Here is a 9,450-nt window from a genome sequence, read left to right on the forward strand (position 1 = left end):
GTATTGCAATAATCCGTCTCCTTGTCAGTCTTCCCAGTGTCTAGAGGGGCACTGGCTGTCTGTCTTGCACATCTGTGGCCCCAGCACCAGCATGGCACCTGGCTAGCTCAGTGAATGTTTTTGGGTGGGCGGTTAACCTTGCTTACCATATTGGCATTTATGGTTGAACGATTATCAGCCTTTCTCAGGGACAGACTGAGGCGGGGTGCAGACTGAGTAACTTCTTGGCACCTTCCTCCCTCTCGAGGTAGTTAAAATCTATGCTAGTCTTCACACATTTTGTGTCCCTTCTCTCGAGTACCAGGTCCATGTGTTTGTTCATGGGAACGATGACCCAGATTGAGCAGCCAGTTCTCCAGGTCAGGGTTTCTCTAGGCTGGCTCTGGCCACCTGCCTCTGTCCTTTTAGCACAAGAGCAGGGCCGCATCCGGGAGTGTAGATACGAGTAGTTGTGAGGTCGGTACAGGGGAAGTGGCACTGATGCTTTTAAATTGTCCTGGCCACCAACCTCGCACTCCCAGACGCCCCTGGAGCCCGGGCATGCTGCCATGAATTGAGCGTGCATTTCCACTGGGGGTGTGGAGGGACTATAAAAAGAAACTATTTTATAAATAAAGCACAAGTATACATACAGTACGTAAACAAATACAGTATATCTCTAGTATTAGAATCTCATGGTGGGGAGAGAGATTAGGGGAAAAAATGCCTGAAAAGACTTCTTAGAGGGGCAACGATGACAAAGGGCTGAGAAATACTGGAATCAAAGGCTCCGATCCGTCAGTAATGCCCTGGGCGTGCGGCCGCCCCTGGCCCCCGCAGGTGAACGCGGAGACGGTGCGGTACTCCATCTGCATGTCCAAGCTCCGAGTGAAGCCGGGCGACGTGGCTGTTCACGGCGAGGCCGTGGTGTGTGTCACCCCCCGTGAGAACAGCAAGAGCTCCATGTACTATGTGCTGCAGTTCCTGAAGGAGGACCTCCCCAAGGTGAGGCGACAGTCGCCCCCAGGCCCCCCCAGCCAAGTGCTGGGAGGTTTGTAAAGGGATGCATTTACCTCCAGCATCCGTATCTAGGCCCCAGAGCACCCTAAGTCCTGTCACTCCTGAGACTGAGGGGGCACCCATTCCTCCTCCTGTGCCACTCCTAAGGAATCAGTCGGTGTTTTCTCCTCAGTACTGTCATGCCAGCTCTGTCTGTTAGACTCCTCTGTTCCCTCCTAAAACGGACCATGGGAAAGGACACGGTTTCCTGAACTGCTGCCTTCTCCCTGGACCTCAGAACAGTGGGCAGGACTTTTAGGCGTGGACGTCACTGATACTCCCCACTGAGAACGGGGTGCTCCCGGGAACACACCAGGGCCCGACGTCCACATCCTCTCTGTGGCTGTGGTTTCTGAGGCTGCCTGGGTGGTGGGGGCCATGGGCACTGCAGGGCCTCAAACGTCTGTCTCTGGGTCCAGGTGGTGGTGCAGGGCATCCCAGAGGTGTCCAGAGCCGTCATCCACATCGATGAGCAGAGTGGGAAGGAGAAGTACAAGCTCCTGGTGGAGGGCGACAACCTGCGGGCGGTCATGGCCACTCACGGTGTGAAGGGCACCCGCACCACCTCCAATAACACCTACGAGGTACTGCTCACACCCGGGTCCCCGCACACGCGCCCTGTCTCCCTCAGCTGGTTCCTGGCGCTCCTGGGACAGCTGTTTGCTCTGGGTCTACCACTCAAGAGCTGATTCTGGAAAAGGCGCAGGGCTTGTCGTGAACCTTCAGGGCAGAGGGGGGCATAGAGGGGGGATGTGGCACCTGGAAGTGGCTGCTTCCGCTCACCCTGGCTCTCCGTAGGTGGAGAAAACTCTGGGCATTGAAGCTGCCCGGACAACGATCATCAATGAGATCCAGTACACGATGGTCAACCACGGCATGAGCATCGACCGGAGGCACGTGATGCTGCTCTCCGACCTCATGACCTACAAGGTGCGTGGGGGCCCAGTCTCAGGAGAATGAAGCCGGCCGGCCTGCTTATAAGACGCGGAGTACTTGCTGTGGTGGCCACTGCGAGAAAATAAGACATCACCATCCCCCCAAAACCAAGGCCTGGCGGGCAGGCTGGGTGTTCTGGTAAAACTCCAGCACAAACACTGTATGAGGGGAGAATGGTTTTATTCTTAGTAGAAATCATATCCTAAAGCAAAGCCAGCTATTGCCAAAGGCCGGGATGTCCTGGCAAACCGAGGTGTTTATTCCCTATTAAACCCATTTATCACACTTCTGTAGCCATTTCCAGGAAAAGACTAAGTTAACATGATCGTGGGGGACTGAGGTTGGATGGTTGTTATGTATTTTTTCTCTTCCCAAGAAATGTCTCCTCTAGCAGTGCTAGAGGACAGCAGGTTTTTATGACGCTTCCCATTCAGACCTGTGCTGCACTCGGACGGTCCAGGCACTCGGTGGGAGGAATGGCCTCTCCCACGTGGAGTATAGGCTGTGCTCTAAAGTTCCCCCTTGCCGTCTACTCTGGAGGCACATATTATGTTTCTGCAATTGCAGTAAACAGCGGGCCTGCCGTTTTTATGCTGCCTTTTAAATTTAACGTTATATTTCCCTTGTTGTTACATAGTTTTTAAGTATACTTTTTAATGGTGGCAAGAATATTTCTTGGAGTGAAAACACCTAAATGTACTTAACTCTATCCCTGCTTTGTGGTTTTTAAGTTGAGTTTTAAGTCTTCGAGACGTAATGAACATCTTCAGGAAGTGCTCTCCTTTCTCTAGATTCTTACTTCTTTGTTCCACGGGCCCTGCTGCTGAGTGTAAGGATCCGTGTTGCCAGTGGCTGGCAGCCTCACAGGCGGGTGGGACAGTAGCTGTTAGGATCCTGCGCACACCTGAGGATGTGACTTGAACAACTCCTGTATTGGGCTGATTTTTGCTTGTTTTGTTGAGGTGCCGTGGGTGCGGTTTGGTTTGAGCTTTCAGTAGTGGCAGGGGTGCTAGTCTGACAGGTGTCTCCCTTGACAGGGTGAAGTCCTGGGCATCACTAGGTTTGGCCTGGCCAAGATGAAGGAGAGTGTGCTGATGCTGGCCTCCTTCGAGAAGACGGCTGACCACCTCTTCGATGCCGCCTACTTCGGGCAGAAGGACTCCGTGTGTGGTAGGTTTTCCAAGAGCATCATCAGAGGCCTCAGATGTTTGCAGCTTAGACCCTGTCTGGGGCTTTCTGGGAGTGAACACACTGAACAGGCAGAACTTCTGGTTTTTTTGTTTGTTTGTTTAATTTTTATTGATTTCAAAGAGGAAGGGAGAGGGAGAGAGACATAGAAACATCAATGATGAGAGAGAATCATTGATCAGCTGCCTCCTGCACAGACCGAGCCTGCAACCCCAGCATGTACCCCTGACCAGAATCGAACCCGGGACTCTTCAGTCCGCAGGCCAACACTCTTTCCACTGAGCCAAACCAGCTTGGGCAGAGCTTCTGTTTTTTAAGAGTAAAGTCACAGGTCATGGGGCTGGAACCAGTCGATCTTTTATCTCCCAAGCTTGACTGGAGCACCCCACGACCCCCCACATCTGTTAGGAGGCTGCTCTGTCAGGACAGTCAGTTTTTGGTCCAAGAAGAAAAGACTGAGCCTGCGTGTGCAGGAACCTTTCCAGCCCCTGACGTCGCCAGGCCGCTCCTGCACCCTCTGTGATGCAAGGCTGGCAGGAGGGGCAGTGCCCGGACTCCCTGTTGTCCTGACTCCCTGGCAGAGGCATTCAGCCTGCCTTTTAAGTTTGTGGAGCCCCTGTGCTGGGCACCTTAAATGCCCGCATCTCGGTACCTCTGTAAGGTGTAGGTATCAAACTGTTTGCAAGTAAGAAAAAACTAACTAACCTGCCATCCCTGCCGACTGCGGAGTCTTGCCCTGCACTGGCCTTATCCCCCATTCACAGAGGGCATCTCCGCCGGAAGCCTGGGAGAGGAAGGAAGGGGAACTGTCACAAAGTCCCGGCTGCCCACATGGCTCTTCCTGGTCCTTTACAAAGTACCTGCTTTACGCTAGCCTTTCTCATGCCGAGATCCTGCAGGCCCGGGGTGGGAACTCATGAGGGGCTGGGGCGCAGGAGACTCAGGAGCCTCCCCAAGCCACAGGGATTCCAGGCCTGGCCGCCTCCACAGCTCTGCTTCCTAGTGGCCATTCCCAACGCCTCCTGCTCCTGAGTGGATTTGCCACACGGGTCAGGTGATGGGCAAGTGGAGCCCCAGTCAGTGTACGACTAAGATGAACTCTTCCTCTCGAAGGGCATCAGTTGCAGATAAAGGGAAAGAGGAATTACATAATTCTTTAAGATAGTAAAGGGTTAAAAGAAAGAAAAAGAAGCAGAGATTGGGGCAGAGAAGGCAAAGCCAAGGTAAAGGTAAGAGCAATTGTGCTTGCCGAAACCGGTTTGGCTCAGTGGATAGAGCATCAGCCTGTGGACTGAAAGGTCCCAGGTTCGATTCCGGTCGAGGGCATGTACCTGGGTTGGGGGCACATCCCTGGTGGGAGATGTGCAGGAGGCAGCTGATCGATGTTTCTCTCTCTCATCGATGTTTCTAACTATCTCTCTCCCTTCCTCTCTGTAAAAAATCAATAAAATATATTAAAAAAAAAAAAAAAGAGCAATTGTGCTTGACAAGGCCCCTAAGACCCAGCACCCTAACCTTGCCCCCAGGATGTAGGCCCTGGGCCTGTGCTGCAGCCCTGCTGCCTTCCTATGGCCCCATCCACTGCCCCTCTCTCCACTGCTGACCCCTTTGGGGCCTGGCACAGCCACCCACTCCCACTGTGAAATCTCCCCTCTCCTCCTGGTCCTTTACACATCGTAACGGAATGTTGTCCTCACCGCATGTTGGTTTTAGTTTGGTTGTTTGCCTCTCTGGTTTCCCGATAGCTCCGAGCCCAGAATGTAGTAGGCACACACTTGCTTGTTTTAGAGCCAGAAGCCGGCTGCAAAGCCCAACACTGGATCTTGTGAAGCCGAAATGGAGCTCAGAGAAAGAATCTGCACCTCCTCCCTACTCTGTGGCCCTCCAGGGAGCCCCGCCTTCTGAGTGTCCCCGGCTAGAGCTGTGCTCTCCCAAGGCTGGGGCCACCTTCGAGCCTGGCCCAGGCCTGGGCGCTGAGCACAGTGAACAACTTGCTGTTGCTGTTTCCAGGGATCATCACCTGACCATGTCGTCCTGTTTGCTTTTCTTCTGGGCCTAAGTTGAGCAAACACTGGATGGCGAACTCGGGATTCCCTGTGCATCCTTCACCAGCCTTGCTAAGGGAGAGAACCACTGAGCAATCCAGCTGGGAGCCGGACTGTGGGCAGGCACTGCCCTTCCCCCGAGTGTAAATCTCTCCACCAGCGAGGAGCACAGTGCCAGCCTGCACTTCGCAGCATCCCCTGTCATAGATGAGGAGTAGAGTGACCAGCCCAGGTTCAACCAATTGATATGTCGTGGAGCCGGGACTTGAATCCCAGTTTCTGGCTCCTACGTCAGCAGTGTTTCTGTCCTGACAACCCACTGTGTGTCAGAAGCTCTCTAATCTCCTTCTGGTTGGTTTCAGGGGTGTCCGAATGCATCATCATGGGGATCCCCATGAACATTGGAACCGGGCTCTTCAAGCTGCTTCACAAGGCCAACAGGGACCCGAGCCCTCCCAGGAGGCCCCTGATCTTTGACACAAAGGAATTCCACATCCCCCTTGTCACATAGTCCCGGGAAGAGGGGACCACTCTGCCCTTGGCTCCTGTCTTGTCTAGAAAGGGGCTCGCGACCAACATCTGCCTCGGCTTTGTGCTCCTTGGAACAGAGGCCCTGATGTCCCCACCATGCCAGCAGCCAGGGCAGGCCCCCTGCACCCCAGGAGCAGCTCACCAGTGACCCTGACCACCCACAGTGCTTGGCCAGGACAGCTGAGGTTTCTCCACACCTGCCGCCCACTCTACCTCTCTGACACGAGGAGCCCCAGCCAGGAGGCCTCACTCATCCCCACCTCACCTGTCTGTCCAGTGGCTCCCAGGAACGGGCCTGAGCCCCAGGGCCAGGGCACCGTCCCAGGTTTTCCGCCCCTCGGTCCTGCCCGACTCGCGGTGTGATGTACTTGTGTAAATATTGTTACTATTATTTATTTGTTCCGTTTGAAAAAGTTAGACTTTTTGTTATTTGGTTTTACTTTTGAAACCCAGCAGCTTAGAAACCAAGGAAGCCAGCACTGAAGCGTCACTGGAAAACCTGGTTGAGCCAATGAGACTGTCTGGGGCTGGAAAGTGAGCTGAGCCTGTCGTGAGGCCGAGCTGCTCTGAAACGCTTTCTCGTGCCCTGGTTACCCCGTTGCTTCGTCTGCCTCCAGCTCCTTCAGGTTGTGGCACTGCCTTGTCACTCTACCTGTGACAGAGGTGGGGGCCCATTCTTCGAGGCCCACGGGAGCCTTGCCGGCGCTCGGGGCCTGCTGGGGTGGGATTGTCAGTGTTCTTGGAGCTGCCGGCACTCCCTGGATGGCTTCCCCACCCTCCTGAAGTAATCGCCTGTGCGCTCAGGGGACAGGTGCAGAACTGGTGGCCTGAGACGTGCCCCAGGGCAGTGGCAGCAGGTGCCAGCTGTAAGGGGTGAAAGGGTCACCCAGACAGGAAGGGAAAGGCCCACATGGGGTGGGTCAGCTGGTGCCAGGCCGCCCTCTGCTGGTGACTGCACCTCACAGGTGGGTTTCATGGACTCTGGAGTATAGGATGGCGGGAGGGAACACCAGCAGCACCCACTCTGCTCTGTGTGGCACACGCTTGAAATGGGGAGGAGAGATGGCGGCAGTCGTGTGTTTCTGTAACAAAGACGCATTGCCAGGAGCCCTGGCCACCTGGGAGCGCTCTGGGGGCTGACACATCCATGGGACGGGATTGCAATGGCTGCAGAGGGGTTGGGTGTAGATCAGCGTGTGTCTCAGAACAGAAGGGTTCTGCGAGGGAGCTCACCACCCAGTGAGAAGTGAGGGGTCCTGCAGGCACTGGTTCTCAGGTACTGCCGCCTGCTGGGACCACGGGCACAGGCGGTGTTGGCTGGGAGCTGTGTGCTCCCCGCTGTGTGTGCCATGGGGAGGTGGGGGTGAAATTGTCCCTGACGGAATCCTCTCCCTGCCCTGGGCACTAGACTTTATAGTGAGCACAGAGCTTGAAGACCAGACAGCAGTATGTTCTCCAGAGTGAGCTCCATAGGTTAGGATTTAGTCTGGGCCTGTTTGGAAGAAATAAGAAAAACATGTATATTCTGTCTCAGCCATTCACAGATACATATTCCTGTCTAGTCATCCGTCTAGCAGTTTGCTCTCTTTTATCTTTTACAAAGGATTAAAATAGCTATTGACTCCATTACCACCCCTGCTGTGTTCAGCACTTTGAGCGGAGGAACATCCCAGAGTTTCAGTGTGTGTCAGTTAAATTATGGTGTGTTTCCATTTCAGGGTTTATCCATGTGCATTCACACTGATTCATGTCTGATTGAACCTGACACTGTATAATGATTTTTCCTAAATTTTTGCTTTCTCTTGGCAGAATTCTATTTTTCTACCAAAGCTCAAAAGAGGAAAAATTGATAAACGTAAAACTGTAGCGATTCATCCTGTAGGTCAGCGAATTTCAGCTGGTGTGCTGCAGGAATTTGTAAAGCTGGCAATGCCTGGCCATTTAGTCAGGAGCACTGACCTCTTTGCAGTGGTTCTCAACCTTCTGGCCCTTTAAATACAGTTCCTCATGTTGTGACCCAACCATAAAATTATTTTCGTTGCTACTTCATAACTACAATGTTGCTACTGTTATGAATTGTAATGTAAATATCTGATATGCAGGATGGTCTTAGGCGACCCCTGTGAAAGGGTCGTTCAACTCCCGAAGGGGTCGCGACCCACAGGTTGAGAACCGCTGCCTTAGAGCGACAAATTAATGACAACAGTCAACACAACAGTAGCCATTTGGTGTGAATGAATCAAAACTATACCATTTTTTTCTGTCTGATCGGCAAAAAAAAATACATATTTTGGTGTGCCACGGCATTTTAGTAGTTAATGTGTGCCACAATGAGAATGTTGGACGTCGCTGCTGTGGGTTGTGAAGCAGATGATTGGGGTATGTACAGGCTCCGACTCAAAATAACCAGTGTCCCTGCCGCAAGCCCACTGTCAGGTGCTGGGTCAGCAGTAAGTGCCAGCCCCACCCTGTGACGGAGCTGATTCAAAGCCAGGGAGGCAGTAGTGCCCCTAAGTACTGGAAGTGCCACCTGGCCAGGACCAGGTGCCAACTCAACTGCTCATTCAACAAATGAGGGCCTCCTATGTCTAAGGCACTGCTCTAAGAACTAGAAATACAGCAGTAAAACAGGTCCGTTAGATACAGATGCATCTTAAAATAGTTCAGCAAAGGGGGTAGAGAAAAGTGGTTCTGCATCAAACTTGGCAAGAAGTGCCTGTAGCATAATCTAGGGCCTGGTTCCTGTGGGCAGGCTCAGCACTCCAGGCCTCACTAGGGTCCCTCTGAGCCAGAGCACCCCCCGCCCCAGGTTCCAACCTTCCCCTCAGAACCCTTTAAGCCCCCAGTTTGGTCTCTTTGCCTTGGGCGTGGATGCCAGAGCATGTGTCTTGAGCAGAGGACAGCCTGCAGACCCTGGGAAAGCGTGCTACCATCCTCTCCCCAGCCCCAGCATACTTGCAGTGTTAGTGAGTGGTGTTTAAGACCATGCGTATTGGTTAAGCTTCTGCTCCATACCCAGCAGTGTGCTGGGCCCTTAGGGACAGTCCCTGCATGCATGGGACTTGCCCATCTGTCTGCAGTCATCATGTTAAAGGCCTGGGTTCTGTGATCAGACTATTGGAACTCAAATCCCAACTTCCCTTTTCTGTCTGGTGACCTTGAACCTCTCTTGGCTTCACTCATAAGATAGGAATGCTTTTGAAGGGTACCTAACTCAGGGTCAGTTTCAATGTGATTGTGCATATAAGGTCTTAGTGCAGCACCTGGCACAGAGCATACACTCATTAAGTGTGCTTGCATTTTTATTATGTGATTATCACTATTTTTACTAAAAAACACAGTCTAAAAATCACAAGTAAAACCCAATTCTAATCCTTTTCAATTCCTCCAGATGGAGCTGTGCTTTGTGGCCTTGGGGATCAGGCCTCCCGACTTACCCCTGCCCACTTCTGCTCAGGAGTAGGTTTCAGTGTTTGGCACCACACAGGAGAGCCAGGGAAGGCCTGAGCACTTAAGTTTGAGCCCTAGAGCAAAAGTGACCTCAAATGAAGGTTTATGGGTAGTAAGACCAAAATAACAGGTGGTTTATTTTTTTATTGAGAGAGATGGATATGGATATTTATATAAGGTTATTATATAACAGGGTGTCCCATGACGAGGAACTTAACTTCTTTGTCTCTTAAAGGAAAAGCTATTTAAAAGTTGTCAGCGA

At 52.6% G+C, this 9,450-nt stretch overlaps 1 protein-coding gene across 1 annotated transcript in view; it reads left to right on the forward strand.

The window, feature by feature from the left end:
- The window catches only part of POLR3A (RNA polymerase III subunit A), a 51,216-nt gene extending 43,179 nt beyond the window's left edge, over positions 1-8,037 (forward strand). Inside the window, exons 27-31 of the mRNA XM_081105311.1 lie at positions 820-984; positions 1,458-1,622; positions 1,837-1,968; positions 3,012-3,144; positions 5,570-8,037. Coding sequence (XP_080961437.1) covers positions 820-984; positions 1,458-1,622; positions 1,837-1,968; positions 3,012-3,144; positions 5,570-5,718 — 744 coding nt within the window. The 3' untranslated portion in view covers positions 5,719-8,037. The remainder of the gene's footprint in view (positions 1-819; positions 985-1,457; positions 1,623-1,836; positions 1,969-3,011; positions 3,145-5,569) is intronic.
- The last annotated feature ends 1,413 nt before the right edge of the window (positions 8,038-9,450 follow it).

This window comes from Myotis nattereri (assembly GCF_964212035.1).
Source record: "Myotis nattereri genome assembly, chromosome: 13".
NCBI classification, from domain to species: domain Eukaryota; kingdom Metazoa; phylum Chordata; class Mammalia; order Chiroptera; family Vespertilionidae; genus Myotis; species Myotis nattereri.